This window comes from Dermacentor variabilis, chromosome 1 (genome assembly GCF_050947875.1).
Source record: "Dermacentor variabilis isolate Ectoservices chromosome 1, ASM5094787v1, whole genome shotgun sequence".
NCBI classification, from domain to species: Eukaryota; Metazoa; Arthropoda; class Arachnida; order Ixodida; family Ixodidae; genus Dermacentor; species Dermacentor variabilis.
In genome coordinates, this window is record NC_134568.1 from 75,423,544 (window position 1) to 75,450,957 (window position 27,414).

A 27,414-nucleotide genomic window follows, 5' to 3' on the forward strand; every position below is an offset into this window, starting at 1 on the left:
CAGCTGAATCGCAATTCAGATCTGAAAATGCTTCATCCTTTTCTCGGCAGGGAAGGACGGTTGCGTGCAAGTGGACTGCAATTTTCACAGGAAGCGGAACAAGTTAAACATCCGATTTTGTTGCCTCCGCTTCATCATTCTGACAAAACTTGTCATAAGAGACTGCCATAAGCGTACACTCCACGGTGGTCTGCAAGGTACCCTTATCGAGCTTAGAGAGAAATTTTGGGTACCCCGCGGAAGACAAACGGTAAGGAAAGTCATCAGAGGATGCAACGCTTGCATCAAGACACGTTTAAAGCCCAGCAGCTGACCAGTTGCACTATTACCAAGTGAACGAGCACGCCGATCTGATCCCTTTCAAGTGACTGGAATCGATTTTGCTGGACCTCTCTACATGAAAGACAGTACATCGAAGGGCTACATTGTGTTATTTACTTGTGTCGTCACAAGAGCAGTACCCCTTGAATTAACCACCGGGCTGTCAGCAGAAAGTTTTCTACTCACGTTTCGTCGATTTGTATCGCGTCGTGGATTGCCTGACGTAATATACAGACAACGGGCAGGCTTTCAAGAAAGCGTCAAAGGAAATCGCCTCCCTGGCAAGAGTATTGTTCAGTGGAGAGCTACAAGACTACTGCTCTCAAAGAATAGAATGGAAGTTCATCGTAGAAAGAGCTGCATGGTGGGGCGGCTTCTGGGGGAGATTGAAAAGAACTGTGAAAACCAGCCTCCGGAAGATCCTTGGCAAGACAAAGCTTACGCCAAAAGAATTAATGACGGAATTGTATGAGGTAGAGGAAGTAGTAAACTCCAGGCCTCTCACTTACTTGTCAACGTCACCAGCAGAAATGGAAATACTAACTCCAGCTCATTTTTTAACCGGTAAACGGCTAACAAGCCTTCCTTACCCAACGAAGATGTCGATACTTCAGGGCCAAGATCTTCTACGGTCACAAGAAAGTGGCTTCATCGCAATCAGTTACTGGAGCACTTTTGGAGAAGATGGAGGAGAGAATATCTTCTTAGTTTAGTGCACTATGCCAATCTTCAAGCTTCGAACAATCTGAAAGCTGGTGATCTTGTGCTTCTTTACGAAGAAAATGCCCCACGACAACTATGGAAGACGGGACGAATCCAAGAAGTACATCGAGGACGTGATCAAACTATCAAAACCTGTTCGGTGAAGCTTCCAAACGGCTCTGTAATACGCCGACCCGTCCAGCTTTTGTACCCAATTGAACTTTCTTCGCTCTAACAGACTCTAACTGCGCGCCTTTCCGGGGTGCGGAAGATACTGAATATTTACCTTTCTTTGAAGAGCTAGAGAAAAAGAAGCCAACTGCGTGGCATGCGACAGCGCCTCGGAGGCATGGAGAAGACGAAAAAGTAGAAGAAAAGACAGCATCTGTCGTGGACTGCATTCGATCTAATTACTCTAAATAATGTAAATACAGTTGTGTTTCATCATAGGCCGTGACCATTTATTCTATAGGAGTCCTCCACGGTATTGTGGCTGTGCCGACTACACATATGAATTTAGCCACTGTTTCAAATCAATTAATTGCTTGTACTTTTTAAATGCAAATTAATATCTCTACGGCTGCATTGCATTAATTTTTTTGGTTCTCTGCATGTTTTCATTCAAGCAAGTGGAGAACTCTAGTTTCAGTATCATAGAGCCTCAATTAATAGTTTATTAAAGAATGTATCAAAATCGCACAATAGACTGCCCTGAGACCTGCAGAGAAGCTTCCAAGTAAACACACCTGCCAACAAGACCACTTGTCAAGGTCATTTAGTCATCCAACAGGACCCAAACTGTGGCGCTACATCTCGCTGCGCAAGAATCTGCACTCTTGGGTTGCATAGTCTTGACTCTGCTGCATGTAACTACTGAAATAGAGCACACATTATTGTGATATCTAGATGAGCCTGGCATCGCATCGAGCTTTTGTAACTTTATACAGTTTGTCTATTTTAGCAAAGGCAGCCACAGTTAACTCAACATGCACAAAATGCTGCACATAATGTTCTTTGTTTTACAACAGCTATTTCTAAGTTTGTTATGTCTCCAAGGAAAGCTCAGTGGCGGGCCAGCACACAAGAAATGGTCTGCAGAAGTATTTTGCTAATGAGAGAGCATAGGAAGTGGGACAATCTTTGCACAATATGCACATTTTGGTTCTGTACTCCAGCATACATTGAAACAAAAGTACTTTGCACATACAGCTGGACTTCATCAATGTGCCTAGCTTTATGTATCAGACAAAGTGGTGCTGCTGCGCTGCAATTCACTTCCTTTGTTCTAATGGAGTTGGCATGCCAACCAGGTAATTGCTTTAAGTGAGTGACCATCCACAGGCTTCTTACAATATTTGATGGATGGTGTAGGCCTGTTTAACCGAAGATGAAGTTGATTTTAAATGTGGCTTTATAAGTTGGCTTGACTGCATAATAAACAAGTAATTAGACTCGTTTACCTTCACTGCAAGGTAAACATTACACATGATTTTCCATGTGGACTAGGACTACAGCATACTCAGCGTGGTCATAATTCGCACAAGAAATGAGCTAATGGAGAATGTAGACTCTGAAATGCATTGTCTTTTTTTTTTTTTAACTTGTAGGACAACGTGCAGCGTGTGCAGGCATCATTATTGCCATTTTAAACCGCTTATGTGCACATTAAAGCTTAGTTGCTTTCTTATACAACTTTCGAAATGGTGCTAAAGCATTCTGAAATGATCAGTCAAATATGCTATTAGCCAAATATCCTGTAAGCCAAAAGATGCAGAATATACTAGGGCGAATCAGAAAGTTTTTGCCCCTACTTTGCCCCTACTTTGCCCCTACGGCTTTTGCCCCTACGGCTGTAAATGCGAAGTTAACATATCCATTCCCAGCTGTGGACCTTTCTTGGACCGGTCTGGCCTTATCTGCCAGTAGCTCTGTGACACAGCGCTGCTGTCAGTTGTTGGAGATGGCAGTTGTGCTTCACACATCCATGGCGTATGAGCAACGAAGTGCGATTAGTTTTCTATGGAGCAAGGGACGAATGCCCATCAAAATCCACAGGGAAATGCAGCCCAAGTAAGAGGAAAGGTGCCTCACTTTGAAAAATGTGAGGTTGTGGTGTTGTGAGTTTGCAAAAGGCCATGAAGGCTTGCATGACAGTGAGCATTCAGGGAGGCCGTGTGCATCGCTGATTGACATTTCCCACGTGGGTGCATTGGTGAAAGCAGATCAGCATGAGCACCTCAAGGACATTCCTAAGTTTTTGATCCACTGAGGAAACTCCTGGTAGGACAGCGAACCACGTGCAATGATGAAGCCAAGACAGCAGTATGACGGTGGTTCCATAGTCAGCCGGACAAATTCTACCACAGGGGCATCTCAAATTTAGTGCTGCGATGGGACAAATGGTCTGAACCGGCGTGGGGACTATGTGGAAAAATAGTGTAAGGTACGTAGAATAGCACATATATTTGTAATTACTTGCATGTACCTTATTTTTGCCAACAGAAAATAGGGGCCCCCCAAAGACATTCTGATTCACCCTCGTACACCATATTTACTCGATTCTAACGTGCCCTCAATTGTAACGCGCACCCGTTTTCCGTGACAAAAAAAAAAAAAAAGAATGTCCTTATTCGTAACGAGCACCTGTTTACTGTAACCTAAAAAAAAGAAAGGGCCTTTACAGTACTGTACACCTCATTCTTTCATACATAAATAACACTTTTTCTTACTTGGAAAAACAGATTTACTCCCAATGTACTAAAGTTGAGATGAATAAAAAAAGTCGCCGCTTCGCCCGAAAGGTGAAGCATTGGTTGCAATAGCAAATTAGTAGACAGCTATACGAAGTAAGGATAGTAACTTTACCAGTCGTATAAACTTGTAAACATTAGCTTACTAACTAAATTAACAAGCATGGTGTCACGCATGCACAAGCAAACATGAACACATTTCACTTGATGATCGCGAAAACTTGCTATAAAAAAATTGGAGTGAGAAAGTGCGGAAGCACGAGCGAGCGAATTGACCTTCGTGCTGCCTCTCACTTCAACGCGAACTAAGCGACGAGAACATAGCGCGGTGTGCCTAGACACGTAAACTTTGAAGTCATTGCAAATCGCTTTCAAGATAGGGGCCGCGCAGCCGCACCATATGCAACAGCCGCCAGAGTAGAACGCCTCTCCTTCTGTTTGCGCCAGTCCTGCTCGCAAGTTTCAGGAAGTCCGAATGCCTGGGATGCGGCCTGATTTCCGTCCATCTTCACATATGTGATCACTTTCCTTTTAATTGCAGCATCATGATGAACTCAGCGTGTCTTTGCAGTCGGCGATTCTATGCTAACAGAGCAAATGCAGAAAGCGGAAGACAGACGGTGGACTAACCTAAGCACACTTACTACAGCACGTGGAGAAAGCTACGGCAGCTAGGCTCGAAGCGCATACAAGGCGACCATATTGAAATGCCGATGGCAATATGGTAAAGTAGATTTAGGATCGTACTTGATTTTAACGCGCATGCACTTCTTGGGCCCGTTCTATCGAGAAAAAAAAGAAGTTCACATTAAATTCAAGTAAGTAGGTATATATTCAAAACACAAAAACAAAAATTTAGGTCACAAATGTAGGGAAGAACTTGACTTTATTGTTCTATTTCAGCCCTTGTAGATTTACACTAACCATATTTTTTATCCCTAATCAATCTCATTTTTGATAATCAGTGCAGCTTGCAACTCAAACATTACTTCAGACTGACTCATCCTTCTGAAGAAACAGCAGTTTCAATGGAACTATTAAGACTAGTGCTTGCATAAGCACAAGCTTGATGCCAATTTAATATAGTAGCACAGCGACATCAAAGTTTATGGGACACCAAGTTCCACGAGAAATGTGAATTTCTGCTCTGTTAAGGCATGGTACTTCTAATTTAATGGATCACCGTGTAGGTCACAAAAACTACTACTACAATCTGAAACTCTTAAGTTTGAGGATATGTACCTGGTTTTGTGGGAATTCAGCTTTTCCACAAATTTTGTGTCCCGTAAGCTTTTTGCCATCAACTGCACATGCCATACATTATATCACATACCTGCGTAAGAACCAAAACCTGCCTTATATATTTTGCCGTGAACCTAGCCAACAACCAGTTTTTGGATCAGCCTCTGGATTGCAAATCAGTTCAGACAAAAGATTGCAACAGTACAGGTAGACGCAAGCAGCATGACCACACAAGGGGCTTACTGACCTGTTGTGGCAGTGCTTGTGCCCCTGAAGGCAGTGGCTGGGAGGCAAATTGTGGCATTGGTGGTGGAACATATCCACCCTGAAAGCTAGGTGGAGTTGCTTCAGGCACAGTTGGTGCTGGGGCACCAACAAGGGGTGTCGTAATGGGGGCTGCCAGGTCAAACGTTGGCACGGATGAACCTTGTGACAGTTGCTGAGGAAAAGGTGACAATGGCAGACTGTCACATTAAAGCCCTCTACAACACTGGCACTAAATTTAGAACTATGCATTAAATGTCCTCATACAATGCCCACCATAGACATAAAGCCAACACACTACTATGAGGTGCACTTATACATGTCAAGGTCATCCTCAGGGTCAAGAAAAACTGCAGATTCTTTGGTAGCCCCAAGAACCAACCATGATGGGTATTTACAGTTGAACCCACCCAAACAAGTGCGATTATCAAATGAGACTATCGCACATAGTCTAAAGAAAAATGCCACACATTCATCATCACCAGAAAGTGCCACTAGGCAGTTGAAAAAGCATTCAATCAGCTGTAATTTTTGATGCTTCAATGTCTTCTACCTTGTCATCAGAAAATAAACTTGGCCACCTGACCACTACAAGCACAATCATGTCAACACATCATTCCAATGAAGTTTTTATTATTCAGATAAAAAATTTATTGTTGGCATTGCGCCCTGTGAAGTGCAAATGAGAGTCGACAAATTTGCATTCTTTGAGTACCATGCCCCTGATAACTTGATAGATAGCTTGGGAAAGCCTCTATATATGCTCGTTGCTACACCCAAAATATTTCATTTTCTATTTTGAGCTTGCTCATTGCTCTTGCCAAATTCGCATTCATGACATGACATGAGTGGTTGCACCATTTGCTCAAATAGTTGCTCGGCTCAAAGCTGCTGGGTGTTTTATTTGATGACAGTAAATGACCAAACTCTCTACTGCACGCATATTCTTCTAGACCTTGGCTATTCATGCCTTAAAATTTCACAAACCAAGTTTACACAGACCATGGATTTTTTCATTAGCCTACAATTTCACAAATAATGCTGTGCTATATCCTACCTTGGCCGACGGCTTCACAGGAGGTGGGTCATTCCAGCCTGGTGGAGGTGGATTACCTAGCAAACTGGAAGATGGCAAAGGAGCTATGCTAGGCGCCACAGGTGATGGCGATAGCTGAGAAGACTGGATACTTGCATTGGACGAGACTGCACCAAAAGAAGGAGGGAAAAGGGAAGCCCACAAAGCCATTAAAGCTATGCCGAGCAAAAGGTCTAAATCCAAAAATGGAATTCCTCCCACGAAGAAGGAAGTATCTTGCTACTGACCAAAGTTGCGGGGTGGAAGAAGTCAAGAAGCACAAGGATGGAAAATGCTACAGCAGGAATTCCCCAACTAAGACCTTGGATGAACTGCAACAAACTTCATGCGAGTGCAAAGCAACCCTTGAGTACATATTACGGACTTTTTCACTTTTAAAGCATAGGCACCTGTGGGAGAGTACATGAGTGCCACTTCTACTGTCTTTACTACAATAGTACAATGTGAAAATAAAGCAAACTGTGCCACTGTTGCAGAAATATCCCACACTTCATAAACGGGATCTACGGGATCTCGGAAAATGTTCACTTTCTGAGTAGCCTGTAACAGTATTCAGTAAAACCAAACATCACAATGTTGTTCACATATACTGGTAGAGGCTGTAAATGCAAATACTAGGCTGCATCGTGAGTCTGCATAGGTTTCAGCTTCCTGTCAGATCTTGTGTTCCATAAAATTTTGTGGTTGACTGTACCTGCCCCCTTTACCTCCCTTTCCAGCCTACTTATTCTTGGTCACTCAATACATGTTCCCAATGAGTCAATCAAATGGGTACACATAATGTATTACATGGAAATAAGGGAAAAACCAATGCTCATATTACTGAATTAGCTTTCCTTCAATAAAAGGAATCAATCCGTGGCTCAGTGCCGTTACTCTCAACTTGCCCTGCCATACAATCGAACCTCTATTTAATGCAATCCTAGCAGCAGGAAACTCCAATAGCAATACTAATCTAATTAGCAACCCTAACAGTCCAGCTGTTTGATTCGCATGTTTTGCACAAACAAGTACAAATAACACAATTTCGCCAGAAATAGGAGCATTAAAAAATGTTCTCTGCTGTTTTTGTTGCACCTGTTTGTCCTTGGAGTGACAGCAGTCTGCATGTGCGTGTGCAGCACAGAAGGCACAGAGAGCATCTTCCTGGTTTTCATGCAGTCAGGAGGAATGCCATAAGCTTTTGTGGCTCACATGAAGAGAATACTTTGTTGCTTCTGTAAATTACTTAAAAAGTTATTGCAGCTAATGCGATTGTACATTTTATGCCAGGCATCAGACATGATACATTTGTCTTCATCATGATCATGATTGTCAATGCCAGTCTGACAGACTTCATGTGGGAGGAAATTGCTCACAGTGGCATGGGCAGACATGGCAGGCTGGCGATTTCCTCTCTCACGAGGCCTATCAAAGCCACAGTGTTGGCACATTTTGAGCAACAGTGCTTATCCATCAAACAATGACTTTTTCACTTTTAAAGCATAGGCACCTGTGGGAGAGTACATGAGTACCACTTCTACAGTCTTTACTACAATAGTACAATGTGAAAATAAAGCAAAGTGTGCCACTGTTGCAGGAATATCCCACACTTCATAAACTCTTGTTACAACACAGTGTCTCTGTCCCATAATGCACACTTGGACAATGCCCCTACAGTATCAGAACAGCAAGTTGGGCCAGTTGGTTGGGATTCATAGTAAGGCTCGTTACAGCGCAACACAAGACAAGGATGAAAGAAGGTCTAAAACGACGAACACGGCGCTGACTCTCAACTGATATATTTATTAGCGATTATTTCATCTGCGAGTGAAAGTATGGTTCGCGGCGTCAAGAGCATAAATGACCAAGGTCTTAAAACTAAATTAGAAGAAAAAAGAAAAAGCGCAGCAGTACCATATATACACAAGTTAGTGCATGGGCTTAAGAATGTTGGTTCAAAGTACAGCATTGATGTACGTTTTTCTGCGAAACATAAGATAGGTCGCATACGCCCATTAGTTGAAGTATATGCAAGTGAAGGACATCCTGAAGGATAAGAAAGTGAAGGGAAAATGCCCTGTCAAACATGTGAACAGATACATCACTTGAGCTAAGCAGGTTTTGTATGCCATTCCATTATCTTGTGGTAGAGAGTATGTGGGACACAAAGCGATGTGTAAATGTTCGACTTCGGGAGCATGTGCTATCTCTTCAAGGGGTTGCGCCACTTCATCTGCCGGAGCATTGCAAGTTGTGCAGTTGTCGCCTCGAATTAAAAAAAACTAGTGTCATTTTTAAACACGCAAGCCAATTGACAAGGGAAATTGCCGAGGCTCACAATATAAAGATTAGGGACAAAGCATGTATCAGCGAACCGTCTATCACTTTTCATGACAAATAACTGTGTTACCTATGTCAATTTTGATTATGCGTCAGCTTGTTACAGTTGCCTCGATGCATCTGTGTCTCGTGCATGTCATGGTTATCAACTGGCACCTATATATATGTTAGACATATCTTCAATAAAATGTCAGTTGAGAGTCAGCGCCGTGGTCGTCGTTTTATACGTTCTTTCATCCTTGTCTTGTGTTGTGCTGTAACAAACTTTACAATGAGCCCCTTCAGTATTGGCAGTCTTATGTTAAAGAAGAAACAAAAGGGGGTGAAGAGTAGGCAAGCTCTCAGATTACCATTTTGATAAGCAACTCCTCCAGCAAGCCAATTAAGCCTTCTGGTAGCGCACTGCTTTGTTTTGCTTTCTTTTTAACATTGGATTTGTATTGCAAGTAATGAATTACTTTTTCGAGCATATTATACTCAAACACTTAATGTGGTATTGATGTGTACATTTTTTTAGTATAGTGTGGATACTTTCTCTGAACACTGCTGTCAACACTAGAATTGGTTTCAATGCGCTCTGTTGAGGCATGTGCATGGGCTGTCTGCAGTCAAAAAAGTTGCATTTTTGCCCGAAAGGCAAAGCATCAATTGTGATAGCAAATTATTAGATAGCTATACATAGTAAGGACAGTAGTTTTATTGTCCATATAAAGTTGTAAACATTCATTTACAAACTCAATTAATAAACATGGTGTCACGTGCACAAAGGCAAACAAACACATCTCGTGTGACGACCACGGACACTCGCTGTCAAAACGCTGCTGCAAGTAAGAGCGGCAGCAGCATCGAGCGAACTGACTTTCATGCTGCCTCTCGCTTCAATGCGAACAAAGCAACAAAAACACAGCGCACATGAAGCTATCACCTGTCAGCACACCTAGACTCGGTACCCATCGCAGATTGCTGTCAAGAGAGGGCCTGTGCAGCCATGCTCAGCCATGCCATAAGCAGCCGCCACCAAAGTAGTAATAGCCAAAATAATGTTTCAGTCTCTATAGCAGCTACAAAAATTAAGAAATTAGATAATTTTGCCCATTTATGATAGGTGAAAGCAGCAATTCCTTCAATTTCTTCCTTATGAGACCACAAATCTCACTGCCACATTAAACTTTGTTGCTGCGTAAACAGATGCACACTAATCCCACTGCCGTTGTTCCTACACAGGCTGTTCCCCCGATGGCTGTTTGCCTTAATCAGGACTACTCAATACAAGATCTACAATCCCAGCATCCGTAGTAGGAACAGCAGGAGGAATGGTTGTGCCAACAAGTGCGAAAGAACCAAAATTATCTGCAGGCTCTTGCCTGTGAATAATTTTGGTGGGGAAGATAGTGGTGAGGAAATGGCTGGGGAAGACCCATTTCATGTAAACTTCTGCAAAGGTTGCTGCAAACTTGCAGATCATCCTTTAGCTTGTAGCAGCGCGGCTATTGCCTCCAGAACAGGTGAAGAGAAAGACGGCTCACATGCAAGTAGCGTGAGAATAAAACATGCTGGCATGCTCGACCTGAGCGGCCACGGTAGCTGCCATTACTAAGATCCCGCGGCACCATGGCTGGCCGGCCTAAATAAACTGTGGCCACAGTGGCTACCTCTTTGCACCGCCTCCCACAAGCTTTTATCAAAATGTGTGCAAAACATATTAAGTCCAGTATGTGAAAGTATTCCTCTTGGCGACAGTCCTAACCATGAACGAGGAAGACAGTAGCACAAAGCATGTTTACACTGCACCCCATGTTAGCCTCACAGGCAATAAGCAGCCACTGAAGAATGCTGTTGCAGTAGAGCTTACCACCAGTTTCAATTACACCTTGATTCATAAGCTGCAAAATCATAGTGTTGACTAGCGAAAATTCCTAAGCAGCTGCTTTTATATTTTCAATTTTTTCATTCTGGCAGTTGTCCAAGAATGAATGGCACATTCAACTGTTCACACTAGACATTTCCGTTGAGAAGGTCATCACAGGCACATTTGTGGGCAGGTTCACATTTTTAGAGTTCTTCAACCATTTGAGAAGGGCAACTTCCACTTCAGGGCACTTAGAACCCCAAACACTTTTTACCGCAAGCATAACTGGCCAGCTTGTGAAATCAGTAGTGTTTGTCTGAAGCTGCGAAGCATTCTGCACATTCAATTAGCACTATGGGCAATGACAACGCAAATATACTAGGATAAAAATCATTAAGCATCCTTCATACCCTTTAAACTAACACTGTGAACACAAAGTCTGACACACATATGCCTGAAATTGCTCTGCTGAAATGTTTATTACTAATGAATAACCAAAAATATTTATGAAATACCAACTCAGCTTACTACAGTGGAACCTTGTTCATATATTTCGTAAAAAACAGCGAGAAAAAACGTGCTGCAGGCAGCGCAATGTCAGCATCATGTTTTGCTTCAGCGGCATCAGGCGTCGCCCATCAGCTCGATTTCGTTTCGGTTTCCCGTCGCCCTCTTAAAACACCACGCAATAGGAAAACAACAGAATGTGTTACAGGCCAGCGGAGCACCATCAGCTTGACGTGCGTCGGCATCTCGTGCCACAACGATCCGGCAACACTTCACATTACGCAGATGTCAACAATGCAGTCGAATCTCATTAATTCAAACATGCTTCATTCAAACTTCCAGTTTATTCGAATTGATGCCATGGTTCCGTCAAAGTTCTGTGCATTCCAATGGGCGTAAACACCCTGTAATTCGAACCCACAAGCATTTGCGATGGTTAATTTGAACACACCACACTCCGACAATGCTCTGAGCAGCGTGCCAAATTACGCGGCGGTGCCTCTGACCAGCATTGATATGAACCCGCCATAGAGGAAAGGCTTAGGAGAAACTCCTCAATGCCACGTGTGAAACAAGAAAAAAAAAAAAAAAGCGTGGCGGAAATTTTACCCTCTCTCAAATGGTAAGGTCGCTGTTTCTGCATCGCACCAAAATACCCCAACCACACTAGCGGCAAAACGCGCGCCGCGGGAGGGATCAGACCTGGGTAGATTTTTGATGGCTTGCCGCAGCAGCAAGCGAGCCACGAACGGAGGAGACCAATAAGAGTGGCCCCTACAGTGCCGTATGCACAGGAAACTGCTATCATGTGGACCTGCCCGGCCGCTCTATTCGTACTCGCATCTGGTTCAGCCTAACCGCTTGTTTATCACTATCGTCTGCTCACGTTAACTCTCACTCACGCTTTTTGGTTGGCTTGGTTGGTCTCGTTCGCGCTTGTTTTTTTTACAATGGCACGTCTAAACCGAGAAGTTCCGATGGAAAGGTTGTTGGAGACAGTGTCCCAAATCCAATCCTGTACAACAAAACGGACCCGACGCCGTAACAGCAGGGAGCACACATGATTATGATACGTGGCAACGACTTCATCATCTTGATAAGGCATAACTCACGTTAAGAATGCAGGAAGAAAAAGGTAGACACAGCGCCGATCTGTTAACAGACGAAGGAAAAAACACACGCGCACACAGAGGGAAGCAGCAGCGGAGGCCCAGTCCTGGCCTTGGCAACTCTACTGCTTCAGTGGCAGTAGGTGGCAGAGGTAATTTGTGCCATCCAGCAAGCTGGTGGGAAAGCAAATCCGTTTCCCTACCACCCTGCTGCAACTATGCTCCCTTTGCCCTCCCTCTGAACTCCTTCGTAACTCTTTCATCGTTGACGGTCTCTGTGCAATCATGCCTCCACGCCGGCGGTGCCAGCTTAGCCCACTCCTGGAAGTTTCGTTTTCTGCCGTTATTGGCATGCGAATGTTAGCCGGCGTGAGCAGTTTCGTGGTCCTCGCTGGCTGTATGCTTGCGCGCCGCAGTATTTCATGACTTGCACCATTCGTGCATCGTGCTATGGCGCACGAATAATTCAAAAACAAGTCCTTCTTTTAATCTGAACTTCTTTTAATTCACGAACAAAATTTTCGGGCCCCTTCAAGTTCATCGAGATTCGACTATAATTCAAAAACAAGTCCTTCTTTTAATCTGAACTTCTTTTAATTCACGAACAAAATTTTCGGGCCCCTTCAAGTTCATCGAGATTCGACTGTAGTTGAGTCTGTTAAATTTTTTTAGTTACTTTGGACCGTACGCTTTCCCAGTTAGTATGTTTTTTTCTCGTGGTTTTTTTCTCAAAGCGTATGAACAACATTCTACTGCTTTGGCTAGCGTGGACAACCTGACTCGTGCGGCACATTGCAAATGGAGCAAAATGTTGCGCGACTGCCTCGCTAATTGGGAGATTGCTAGAGGCGGCATGTGGGTGATGCGAGTGTGCAATTTACAGCAGCCACCGCCGACAGACCTCCATTCATGCAGCACTTCGTTTCCATACAGACGACGCGTGCTACTCTGGTGCCATTGTCACCGCAAAGCCCATCTTGCCACAACACTACGCTTTTCTTCTCACGGTTTCGCCATATCCTCCTCCTCCGCTTTCTCTCTCATGGTTCTGAGGCACTTTCCTTCTCAACTTTCATCTTTCGCTGCATTCAGTGTTCACTTTCATACTTGGCTGTGTTCATTCACTTTGTTACGAGGGACAACGCCTACAACGCCGCAGGAATGGGTGCATAAGAGCTGCGCTCTAATACGTGAATTTGGGTCAGGACCACATGAACACCAAATGAAGTGATACAGTAGTACCGCACTAATATGTTCCTTGTTCATACGTTTTCCCAGGTATAAAGCCCCGTTCCAGCAAAAGGCTCATAGATGTCTATGTTTTACTTTCATACGACGTTGTTCCAGCAATGTTCCCAGGTAATAAGTAGTAACATTGGCGTACAACTACAAGAATAATATCAAGTGCACAATCTATAACGGAAGAAATCTAAAAGAAAAACGTCAACGGCTCTAACACCCCAGCTGCACACTTCCGACTACCCCCAACTTGCACTTTTGACCGGTCACGATCTTGGCGAGTATAGTCTTGGCAGAAATTTACGAAGTTTTGGCCATCTTACAGTATGCCATTATACATAGTCGAACTTTGCCTACACAAACGAGCGCAAATACGGCCACAGAAACGAGCAAAAATAGCAATATTTTGGTTTCACGTTGCTGGCATTTTACTGGCTCCTCCTCAATACCGAAACTAGCGAAGCCTAGTCGATCCAGTAGTCGCCAATCGCACCCAAACTGCAGGCCAACCCAGCCCAAGCTGCTAAGCATTGAAAAGCTGCAACGGCTGCATTTGCTGCATGTTGTGAGAGTGCCATGCGTACAGCATTCATTCATTTGGGTTAAATAATGACACGGTCCTGGGCGACTTCTTCAAGCCTTTTCAATTGCCACCAACTCCACCCTCAATGTCTGCACCGACAAGGACAGTGATTACCATACTTTTCTGTACATAACCCGCACCCTAAATTACAATATCCTGGAGCAAAAACTACAACAGTCATATCTTTGCAAAAACAGTCTCAATTCATGGATGCACGACTCGTTACTGTTGCTTCAGCCAGCAGCTCTGTTCTCCCCTTCTCTTCAGCAATGCTGATAATATTCAGCTTCTGCAGCGCTGTAAAGGGTGGCCACTGAGTACAGCTCATCGTGATCAGAGTTCTAGTTCGCCGGCGCCGCACGCACTACCACTATCGTGTGCAATGACTATCAAACGCGAAATGGCGGCTCGTAAAAAGAAGCAGAATGGGCGACCATGAAGGAGGGGAGCAGGGAGCTTCAACACGCAGGGGTGGGGCTCCCTAGGAGATAACGAAACTTTGAATGGCGGAGAACTTTGCCATGAGGTACGGCTGCATGGCAGTGAGCGCCACGCTGCAGCGAAATCGCACCTCATGGCAAATTGCCATTTAGCTCACACCCTGACTAATGTTAAATTTCTTGAATTTTTTATGCGGGTCATACATTCAAAAATACAGTAAATGAAGGAAGCCCCAGACAATGACTGTTACAAAGAAACCCCTGAACATTTGGCTAACACAGCTCAGTTGACTTCGGTCATGTTGCCAGGGGATTAAGTTTCGGAGCATGCACTGACTGCACATTCGTCTATCTGTAGCGCCAGCATAACAATGGTCAATATAGAGACTGACCAGGTCGCAGGCAAGTGTATGTGCACACAGCAACGCGTAGACAAATTGGGGCTGTATTCTTGCATGATCACTTTTCAACATACTACTTTCAGTTTCATAGCACCGGATATGTCGATGGGCGGCAGCAATCCTGGAATTGTGATATGTCAGCATGCTTGGGACTTTACCCAGAATTCTATTGCTTGTAGATACTGATGCGCCTGGTACTAGTAATGCGAAATTGTGTGGAAGTGAAGGTGTCCTTGAAAGTGATCATCCAAGAATATTCCACATCTTTTTCGGCCGCTTCTGAAATAAGTCACTCATTTTCAGTCGAATCTCGTGCTTTGACTCCTGGTTATCCGGACTTTAAGGTTGTCCCTACATGTCAATCAGCTGTAGGCGACTGTAAATCCTTTAGTGGCTGAGCCGTGCATGTGTCCTTGTTATAACCCTTTAACACCCGAATAGTTCCAGAAAAACATACCAAATATCCCAATTTTTTTATGTAGTCATGAATTTTTACATGTCATTTCTGGTTCTAAAAATATATCACTCGAATCTCTATACTTCATTACATGTGTCTTCAAGACTTCTACCACTCTCTATCGTTGAAAATTGAATCCGAAGCCAATTACTTAACGCGTCTTTGGGAGTGGGAGCAGCACATCATCAGACTGCATGAATTTGACTTGTCATTAGCGATATTGGTACAGCCTCCCATGACAAGTACGGCTTGAGACTGGTGGTTAAAGGGTTAATATGTAACAGCATGTATTTGTTAATTTAACAGCATGTTCACGCAATACGTTTCCTGGGTATTACATTTTCTTCTCACAGTCCTGTGGAAAACAAACAAATTAGAGTGGTTTTACTGTAATACAATAATGAAATCTTTTTACAAAAAATGTAGGTATTACATTCTTCAATTCTCTTTAAATGCTCTCTCTCTCTCTCTCTCTCTCTCTCTCTCTCTCTCTCTCTCTCTCTCTCTCTCTCTCTATATATATATATATATATATATATATATATATATATATATATATATATAGGTGCACAACAAAGAATGTTTAAAAACATTTTTTTTTGTTTTTGTGATTAGCTTACCTGCTGATACCCCATAAACACTTGTGTACTGCGGCGTAGTGGAGTGCGCTAATGTATAGGTAGAATTTTGGTCTTCAAATCTGGAAAACAGAAGTGTAAAAGCAAAAGAAATATAATATAAAGCACCAGTCAATACTGACCCAAAAGATTGTAATGAAAACAGTAGTCCCATAACACAATTGACAATTACTAATCAATTTCTTTGTTGCTCACAATAGCCTGCAGTTTTTCCCAGCAGTGCCACTGAGCCAAAATACTGTACTTTCACAATTCTAACAGGGCCCAGAATCTAACATGCACAAAATTTTTGCAGGTTTAAGGTAAGAAAATAAAAATGCACCTGAATGTAACATGCACATGATTTATAAAAGAATAAATATAGCATGTCCCCACACTGGGGGTCAGAAAAAACAAGCAAGCAGAATTTACTTTTCCCAGAGGGGAAATATATTTAAAAAATGCGTTTTCATAATGAAAGCAGCGCAATGTAATCGCTACTTGCACTTTACTGCAATATTGCAAGCACACAAGGCGGTACTCCTGGGCGATCACATTTAGAGATACTGCTACAGTTGAACCTCGCAATAACGAAACTGACAGGGAACATGAAAAAATTCGCTTCCGTGTAAATTTCATTGTTGTGAAAAGAGGCAGCGCAGATATATAATGCATCACAGAACAAAACTTTACTGTCGAAATCCAGTTAGCCCACTTTGCCAAGCTTTGCTCGAGGATATAGAACCACATTGCCAACAGTACAAAGTGCGCTACATGTGTCGATCAGCAGTGGCAGTACTGCCGTGGAGCAGTATTCTAGGTCAACTGCTTTCGGAGATAGGATCACTTTTGCAAGATTTTGCATAACTGACCTAGAGCAACAGCGCATGCAGCAGCATTTCCCAAGCACACGCTGTCGCCTGTAGGCGCCGACGCGTCCGGTGTGAGTGTAAAAGTGATCCAATCTCGTGTACCCCAAGGCGAACGATCGAGATTATGGCCCTTTTGCACAACTCTATGTCCGGCGTAGAATGCGCACGCAGTCCCTGTCGGGTGGCACCAAAAGCAGCATTCTTGATGAAAGGGGTACGTATTCCCGGACGGTCGCTCAATCACGGCCCGATGCATGGCACTCCATGCTGCGACTGCCATCTCAAGTGCCATAAACAATTCCATGTTGGTGGGACGTGGATTTCCTTGTTTTTGCTGCATTTTTCTCCCTGAGGCGCACGTTACGCAGCACACTGCCATGATTGGCGATTGTTGTTTGAAACGTACGTTCAGTTTGTGTTAAGTTTTCCCTCACGGGATTGGCCTAGGCTGCGCCGGGTCCGTCAGTCGCAGGGAACGCAAATTGAACATGCGTTTCGAACAATGATTTACAATGTCGCCTAGCAGATGTGCAAAAACCATCGTCACATGTTGGTAGCAACATGCGTGCCGCTTCAAACGGGCGATCGACAAACAAGATGGCGGCCATGACGTGTTTCCAACACACGTGATCGATTTTGGCACTTGGTTGTTTTTGTAATGAAAAATGCCAGCGCCTACACAAGTGTAATGTTGTATTTTACGCAATTTTAGTGCAAAACAATCGCATTTAAGCAAACTTTGGAGCCTGCTAGCCCTACACGAGTAGATAATATGCGGGGTTACGTTCCAGCAAATTTTGTTGATGCGGGATTGTAGTACAGCGGCATTTCATTGCGAAGAGGTATAAAATGCATTGAATCCTAGGGCATTCGCCAGGGATATGAAAGTATTTTGTTGACGCGAGAATTTCGTTGTCGCGGGATTTCATTATCACGGGTTTTGACTGTATCACATTCTTGAGATTTCACGTGAATCTGCGTCGTACTTGTGAAAATATGTGGCCGATAGCATTCTTGGCAGTTTGTGCAGATAGCAAGCATGGCACAATGGCAAAAACACTAGTGGCAGTATACGCCGATGTGTGCCATGCGGAGTGTCGTGAAATCTTGCAGAAATGATAGTGAAAGTGATCGTAGTCTAGCACAATATAAACCCACAGTAACCTTCAAGAAAATGTGCTCTGCCGCCATCTCGTGATGGTGATGATGCTGCATCTAATGGTTCTGTAGGTAGGCTGTTGTAAACTGTGCTAATGAGGTTTTGGTTTCATATCCAACTGTGACACACCAGTCACTTTCGGACCCATTTTTTTTCTGAAAAAAAGGTGCACGTTAGATTTTTGTAAATACAGTATAATGATGACCAATGTTTTGGCTGCAATATGATGTTTTACCTAAATACAGTAGAACTACATTGATACGTTCCTGTTATGTACGTTTCTCTGGCACCAGCATTCGCAATCGAGAACACAAAGAAATGACACAATAGAGTTACGCTCATTATTTATTGGTTCATATGTTCCCAGAAAACACGATTTTTCGGCACCAACATTCAGTACATTGCCAAACTGCGATCGTATGATACATTTTCCGGCTGCTAGATCCCATGAAAACCAGAAAATGCGCGAGGCGCGCGTGCGCGCAATGAAGAACAGTACACAGCTGCCCACCGCGGCAACTTCGCCACAATACTAGCCTACCCGTCTCACGTGAAAATGCCAGCGCGCACTCAGTTTCTCATTTCAGTGCCAGCAAATCATCTCCGGGTTTGTCGCACGCGGCATTCACAGCTATCACCGCCAATCTTATTGCTATAAGCACCTTTGCCTATCTGTTTCACAGCGCGTGGTGCCGTTGGAAGCGTAACACGCGATTTTAAAGGGGTTGGGACACCAAATTTTGGGGCTATAAAAAGCATGTTGTAGGCTGCTTCCGTATGCAAGGACACCCAGAACGAGGTATTGGACGCTGCAAACATTTCAAAATAATCTTAATTCAGCTCCAAAAAGTCATTAAAAACTCTTTCTCGTAGTCGAGACCCATCGCTAGCGCGGCAGTTACTACGTCACAGAGGAGGAACGAAAATATGGACGTTATAGCACACCAGCACAAAAACGTGACGTATGATGAGTAGCGATGAAATGCCGATTACGGAGCCTGCTGAGCCGAGCTACCGAGCATAGCCTCCACTATGACCGAGCTACAGGCATATAAAAATCCTTTCTTAATGCAAAGGGGTAAGGCGTGCAGACACGGACACAAGAGGAGAGAAGTGGACAACACAAACGCCGCACGGCGGCCCGCGAACGGCAAACTGCGAGTGGCGAGTTGCTGTGCGGACGCGTTTGAGGGTAACACTAGCCGGCCGACTTCGAAAGGGACCAGGATATGCGGCGTTCGTGTTGTCTGCTTCTCTCCTCGCATAGTTGCATAGTTCGGCAGCTCGGAGCGGTCTCTCGTTCGCTTGGCCTTTCTCAATGCGAGGGCCCGCCCACGTTACTGGCACGGAAACCCGCCGCACGCCGTTTGCCGTTCGCGGGCCCCCGTGCGACGGCGGTTTTGCTCGCGAACAGCGAGATTTCCTTGCCGTAGAGAGGACGGGCCCGGGACCCATTTGTGCGGCAGCCGTACGGCGAAGCGGCCAATCAGCGACCGAGGAGTGGTCACTCTGGCACCGACGGCAGCTTCACCGCCTCTGATCGTTCGGCGCCGCCGATATCATCGCTAGGCCTTTTCCGGTTCACTTCAAAGCTAAAGCTTACGGCGCTTCAGAATGAATCACCGACTCTCACAAGCTGCAATATTTTCTTACCGTTGTTGTCACTCTTCGCAATAATTATAATAATCGCGACATGCACTTCGAATCGCCAGTTGTTGACCTCTGCTGGCAGAGCACGCATATGCGCGAGCAGACGACGCAGCATAGTTTTACGTCACTATTTTTTGTGGCCCACGTGACCAAGCCATGTTGCATTTCCTCCTCTGTGACGTCATAGCATCCCCCGGAGCCCAGAAACCGAAACCGAAATCGCTCGGTATAATAATGCTATTATTAAATCAATTATCGGATATATATGAATCCCGCTGTGTGTATCGTGCTCCCTGAAGCATGACGCAACGTTTGAATTAACAAACGCATGAACGAAAATTTTGATGTCTTCACCTCTTTAATAGGCAATAACCGAAAAGTGCCACTGTTCCCTGCTGCAGACTATGATAGTATATGTTGTCCGGCCCCTAGATCCCATGTCAACAAGACGTGAGGCATGCGCGGTCGAGAACAGTACATAGCTACCAGTCTTCCATGAAAGCGATGGTGCAGTTTCTTATTCCAGTACCAGCAGTGCGCAGTGCCATGGGCAGCAGACTGCACGCTTTTAGTAAGTGATAATCCAAACGCGCCGCCATTCCCTGCTGCTGGCGGTGCAATGTGGACATCACGTTTCACTTCAGCGGCATCCAGCGTCGCCCACCAACTCAATGTGTGTCAGCATCTCGTGCTGCAACAATTCATGCAACCCGTCGCATTAAGCAGACGTCTACAATAATTGAGTCTCAAATTTGTATTTGTCGCTTCAGATTGTATGTTTTCCCGGTTAGTATATTTTTTCTCGTGGTTTTGCCAATACGTATGAACGAGGTTCTACTTATTTATGAAATAATTTGTATGTGCTGCATTGTAAACATAGTTCTGTGGTTTGAATTGGCCATGGTTCAGTTTTTTTTCCACCATCCTCACTTTTAATGTTCGGCTTTGCTTAGAGTGCCATTTGCACACTTATGCGAAAACTATTCAATATTCACTTTGGTTCAATTTTGAGTATTTAGAAATTTAAAAGTATTTGAAATGAAAGCATATATATTTGAAAACATGCATCATCGTCACTTTCGGTCAGCAGGTCACACTGCCATTGACATGGGCGGCTCTTGCAAGACAAACTAAAGACGAATTCGTTTAAAAGCTGCCAACCAATTTTGTGAACCTGCTTGATAATTTGAACCTCCCCACGGCACCGGCACCTTTTCTAAGAAAGTAAACCAATGTGTGACAGCGACCGAAATTTTCAATGCCATATGCATCCTAGCTTGATTTTTCTGACGTTATCGGCGCACACTATGTCAGATGAATGGCAGCACTGCCCACCATGCTCGCACTTTTGTTGGGTTTACGAGATGTGACAAGATGGTTTCTCGGTTTTCCGAGAGCCATGCACGCGCTGCAAATAGATCTGCGTCAACCAGCACCAAACTTGCTTTGGTAGCTTGACACCACATAAAGGAGAGCTATTTAGGCCAACAGGCAAGACAGTGTGGTCATGACAAAAATTTGCTGCTGATCGACATGATGGCAAACAGGCAAGAAGTTTACTGCTTCGCTAATATGTTTGTACAAGTGGCTCATCAATAATCGGACTTGATATCGCGTGTGCCGGCTAGACAGAGGGCCAAAGTCAGGTCCATGGCTGACTAGATGACAAGTACACTGAGCATGTCTACCAATTTTATCTGTGCACTTGCAGCTATTTTGCAAATTTTTTCATTGCCACAGGTTACGTGAGCCACATGGTAATACAGTCGAAACCTGCGATTACAAAACACTGCAACTACAAAATTTTCACGCCAACGAAATATTTTCGCATCCCCGGCAAATGCCATACGATTCAATGCATTTCGTACCTCTCGGCAATGAAATGTTGCTGTACTACGATCCTGCATCAATGAAATTCGCCAGAATGCAATCCCGCACAATACTTACACGCAGGAGGCTAGCAGGCTCCAAAATGTGCTCAAATGCTATTGCTTTGCACTAAAATTCTGTAAAATACCACATTGGTACTGCCACTTTGTGACGACGGTTTTTGCAGACATAGCAGTGCATAGTGAGAAAAATGCAGCAATACAAGGAAATCCACATCCCACTGACATGGAATTGTTTGTGCTGCTTGAGATGGTGGTCACAGCATAGAGTGCCATGCATCGGGCCGTGACTGAGCAATTGTCCGGGAATATGCATTCCTTGCTTCATGAACACTGGTTTTGTGCCACTTGACAGCCATCACGTGCTGATTTGGCGCCGGATGTAAATTTGCACTAAGGGGCCATAATCTTAATCAACTTCCTTCGGGTATACGAGATGCGATCACTTTCACGCTCGGCACCGGACGCGTCAGTGTCTACGAGCGACAGTACGGGCTGGAGAAATGCTGCTGTTTACGTGGAGCGCTCTTGCTCTATGTCTGGTGCAAAGTTGCACAAAATCTCGCAAAAGGGATCGTACCTCCGAAAGCAATTGGCCGAGAATAATGCTCCATGGCAGTGCTGCCAATGCCGACCGACACATGTGGCACACTTTGTACTGCCGGCAATGCGGTTCTATATCCCCGAGCAAGCTTGCCAAAGTAGGCTAACAAAATTTTGACAATAAAGTTTCCTTTTGCGACACATTACCTACCTGTGCTGTTTCATTTTGCAAAAACGAAATTCTTGCAAAAACGAATGTTTTCGCACTCCCCACCGATTTCGTTATTGCGAGGTTCAACTTTCGATTTCTTTATTGCGAGGGCCATTAAGTGATATCAGCCACTTGTGCCCGGAAAAACAGCTGAAACACTGAACACTATTTCGTTTGAATAATAATTACACTAATTAGGAGTTGCCTACAGGTGTGACAAACAATGTTTCACCTTTCATGTGTTTCTCCTAGGCTGAATGCAGAGTGAGCACATGACAGGATTATTCGAATAGTGAAATGTTCTAGTAGAATAGAATACAAATATTTTAGAAAGACAACTGTCGAATATGAAATCTATTACCGAATAGTATTTCCAATTTCTATAGAACATGACATATAAAAAAGGATCTGGAATCTTGGCAATACAGTCAATTTCCGTTGATTCGACTCTGAAGGGACCAGCGAAATTGATCAAATTATCTGGCGGGTCGAATTTAAAAAAATGTACCATATTTACATGATTCTAACGTGCCTTCGATTGTAATGTGCACCTGTTTTCTGTGAGAAAAAAAAAAAATACCCTCATTTGTAACGCGCAACTGTTTGCCGTAACCTAAAAACAGAAAAGGCCTTTACGGTGCGACACACCTCATTCTTTCATACAGAAATACAACTTTCTCTTATTTGCAAAAACAGATTTACTCCCAGTGCACTAAAGTTGCAATGAACAAAAATTATTGTAGTTTCGGCCGAGATGCGAAGCATCGATTGCGACAGCAAAATAGTAGACAGCTATACGAAGTAAGGGCAGTAAAACGTCGTTAAACCGTACCCGCTTAAACAGTACTTTCGTTTTAGAAGTAGTAGAGTCAAATCCCCGACTCAGTGGCCATTAAACATAATGTGTTTTGTATCCGCATAAACCGTACCAGCTTATTGTGTACGCATCGGTTAATACGTAGCGTTTCCACATTTCATCGCACAAACATAGCAGTGCGCCGTCTCCATCGGGTGGCCCGGCAGAACAACAAGCCTCAGAGATCGTAACAACGGCCTCCAAGTGCCCTGCGCGTTTGCGCGTGAAGCCACATAAACATCAACATCATTTCGGCGCCGTGCCAGAGAGCGTTGTGGCATCATGCAAGCGAGGACTCACATCATGCCGAAGCTCGGATTAAAAAAGACGCAGAGTGCTCCGCATGGAAGAAAAATTAGCCATTGTCCGTGCTATCGAACGTGACACGAACAAGTCGGCTCTGGCACCGCGACAGGGATCTGCTGTTGACTACGGTGCGTGGCATTTGGTATGCGAAGAAGTTGCTTGGCAGTGCTGCTGCGACCGCGAAGAGATGTCGGCTACGAGGTTAGACTTTTTGCCATCGTTGCCTCTGTTGTTGCCGAAGTGTCGACTAGCGAAAGTGATGAGGACAACACGGAAAGCGACAGCACAGGCGATTCAGGCCCGACAGTGGCAGAAGCTGCGCGTTATGGCAGCCTTGTGAATGCAATCATCGGGACGAGAACAGCACCCGGCAATAAAAAAGGCGCCCCGGGACTTCTGCAGCATTACCGCGCGCGTGCACAGAGCATACGTAATGCCAACGAAGAATCTGCCATGCGAGTGTTTGCTGAGAAGAGGGGGCTGGCTGAAAAGCTGGCACGCAGCTTCAGTAAGTTTGAGGCTGCTGTCGTCGTGCTAGGCCGCCGTGGCATCAAACGAAAATAACACTTCTGTCGCGCGAAGTGAATAAATACTGCATGTTTTTTTCCCCTTTCATCGCACTCTCTCTGAGTTCCGTGTTCCGTTTTCGACAGGTAAGTGGGCGATCTCATGCTATTTCGGTTAAACAGTACTACCGTTTAGTACGTATTTTTCTGATCTCCGGCCAACTACGGTTTAACGAGGTTTCACTGTAGCAGTTTTATTGGCCGTACAGTAAAACCTCGTTAAACCGTACCCACTTAAACAGTAGTTTCATTTTAAAAGTAGTGAAGTCAAATCCTCGACTCAGTGGCCATTGAACATAAAGCGTTTTGTATTCGCATAAACCGTACCAGCTTACTGCGTAAGTATCAGTTAACACGTAGTGTTTACATTTTTGTCACGAAATCACGGCGGTACAACGGCTTGGCAGAACGAGCCACAGAGATCGGAACAGCCTCCAAGTGCAAACGCACAGGGCGCTTGGAAGGGTGAAGCCACATCAACATCAGCATCATTTCGGCGCGTGCAATCTCTTTCTCTATGGCCGTGTCAGAGTCGGAGCGTTGTGGCCTGTGTTGTGTTGTCGTTCAAGCTAGGACAAAAACTGGGTGCTCAGCATAGAAGAAAAATTGGACATTGTCCGAGCTGTTGAACGTGGCATGAAGAAGTCAGTCCTGGTACGCGAGAGGGGTCTACCGTTGACTATGGTGAGTGGCATTTTAAATGTGAAGGAGAAGTTGGTCGGCAATGCTGCTGCGACTGCGAAAATACGTCGGCTATGAGGTTCGACTTTTCGAGGTTCGACTTTTCATCATCATTGCCTCCGTTATTGCTGAAGTGCCGCCTAATGACAGTGATGAGGATGACAAGGAAAGCAACAGCACAGGCAATTCAAGCCTGATAGTGGCAGATGCTGTGCGTTACGTCAGCCTCATACATGTTTGCCAAGAAGAGGGGGCTGGCGGAAAAGCTGGCTCGTAGCTTGAGAGAGTTTAAGGCCACAGTTGTCACAGCTGGCCCCCGTGGCATCAAACGAAAATAACATACTTTTGTTGTGCGAAGTGAATAAATACTGCCTGTTTTCCGCCCTTTCATCACACCCTCTCGTAGTTTTTGACAGGTAAGTGGGCGATCTCACGCTATTTCTTTAAGCAGTACTACCGTTTAGTACATACTTTTTCCGAGCTTTGGTCAACTACGGTTTAACAAGGCTCCACTGTATAAACTTGTAAACATTCCATTACTAACTAAATTAACAAGCATGGTGTCACGCGTGCAAAAGCAAACAGGAGCACGTCTTGCTTGACGGTCGCGGAAACTGGCTATCAAAACACTGGAGTTAGGAAGTGCAGAAGCAGGAGCAAGCGAATGGACTTTCGTGCTGCCTCTTGCCTCAAGGTGAACTAAGCGATGAGAACACAGCACGGTGTGCCTGGACAGTAAGACTCTCTCCACATCGCAGATCGCTTTCAAGATAGAGTTGGCATGGCCGCGCCATAAGCAGCCATCGAAGTAGAACGCCTCTCCTTCTGTTTACGCCAGTCCTGCTTGCAAGGTTTTGGTTTTATAACTGATTGCACCGTGCAAGCAATGAACAGCTCAACTTTCTTGAGAAGAAAATAAATAAAGAGAAAAACATGGCACACATTAGAATTGGATAAACACTGTAATCAGGCATTGTAGGTACGGTTATTGCTTGAAAATCTTCCTAGGGCGGGCTGAAAATATCTGTTTTCAACAGGTGGCAATGGGGGGGGGGGGGTTCAATGCATTTGCTGCCCCCTAAGATCCGCCGAGACAGACACTGCCATTAAAGGGGTCGCTATTGGGGTCCCCACAGCAGTCGGGTGAGTGCTTGCTAAGTGACCAAGTTCAAACAATCCCATGAAGGCCAATTTTACAATCAAAATAATGAAAGTTTGGGCCCATAGAAATGCATGGCTTCTGACGGGGACCCTCAGGCGGGATTGAATTAATCGAAAAATCGAATGAATCAGAGTCGAATTAACGGAAGTCAACTGTAAAAGGCTTATTTATATTATATTATTCGAGACACTGAATTCTGTTAACAGAATGCCAGGACAATGACAATGACAAAACAAAGAAACAGTCACCAGATGCTCATAGAAGAGAGTAGTCCTCAATAAAGGAGCTACGTGCAATACTACAGCATGGCACATTGTTTTGAAAGAATCCAAACATGCGTAATTTTCCAAATGATAAATTGCTTTGCCTAAAAGGAAACATCAAATATGTAGGCTGCCTAGGGTGAGCCATGCTTATTTGATGACTGGAAACTATTGTGAAGAAGTGATCCTCTCCATGCTCACAAACTAGTTTGTCTGGGCAACAACTGCAGTTCTCCTGCAGCAGAATAATTCGAAAGAGCCTCCACTTGCAATACTCTTTCTCAATCTATTCTGCTGTTGTCCCTTACAGTATTCGAATGGAATGAATACTCAGCAACTTCTAACAGCGAATTCTCAAATCAAATAAAAACTGCCAGCAAAAACTACAGTCTACACTCATTAAAACAGACCCACATACAACATACTTTCGGATATAACGGACCATATTTCAACTATAGTTTGCTCTACATATTTTATTAATGCAACGCAGTTCATGTTAATGGACCACACTACAACGGACTATCGGCTACAGCAGACGAAATTAGCATCAATTTTTGTCAAAATCAAGTGTACAAAATGGACACTTGATGTGCTGACATGGGCTGACAACTGACGTGCAAAGGTCAGCCAATGATCGCGGCTCAATATTGCACACGCAAGGGAGGAAGATGGGGCAGAAGCGCGCCGTCTTCTCTTGCAGCCGAGGCACGGGGCGGAGGCAAAGGAGAAGTGGGGTTTTACTCCGGCAGCTGCTGCTTACGGCGTGACTTCCGTATCTTGAAAGCAATCTGCGATGTGGGCAAAGTGCGCCCAGTGCTGGTAGCTTCACATGCACTGTTTAGTTCGCATTGAAGCGAGAGACAGCGTGAAGGTGAGTTCGCTCACTAGTGCTGCTGCACTTCCTCACTCCAACGTCTTGACAGCGACTTTCCGGGGTCATCAAGTGAGGTGTTCATGTTTACCTGTGCACCCGTGACACTTTGTTTGTCAATTCAGTTAGTATGCGAATGTTTACAACTTGATACAGTCGAACCTCAACATATCGAACAGCACAGTGATCACAAAAAAGTTTGATATAGCCAGAATTCGATAGAGAAAATCTCATAAAAAATGCTTCAAAAACTTCTGCTAATCAATGAAGCAAGGGTGCAATTGGGGATCATTGTTCGGAGCATGCATTCGGTCGCAACACCTGTAACTGGCCTACGCCGTCTTCGTCAGCCGGGAGCACGCGGTTGATTGTGCTGCACACAACTAGCCTAGCCGCGCCGACTTCGTCCGCCACGCAAAGTCGGCGCAGCCTAGGCCAATCTCAGGTGGTCCAACTGAATGCGCGCTCCAAACAATGATCCCCGCT

General features: G+C 44.5%; 1 protein-coding gene across 4 annotated transcripts in view; it reads right to left on the reverse strand.

The window, feature by feature from the left end:
• Positions 1-27,414, reverse strand: part of Sec31 (COPII coat complex component secretory 31) — a 208,032-nt gene that overhangs the window by 37,311 nt on the left and 143,307 nt on the right. For all 4 annotated transcript variants that reach the window (XM_075690145.1, XM_075690136.1, XM_075690118.1 and 1 more), the window contains 3 exons: positions 15,903-15,982; positions 6,337-6,482; positions 5,263-5,454 (listed from right to left, as the gene is read on the reverse strand). In XM_075690145.1, coding sequence (XP_075546260.1) covers positions 5,263-5,454; positions 6,337-6,482; positions 15,903-15,982 — 418 coding nt within the window. The remainder of the gene's footprint in view (positions 1-5,262; positions 5,455-6,336; positions 6,483-15,902; positions 15,983-27,414) is intronic.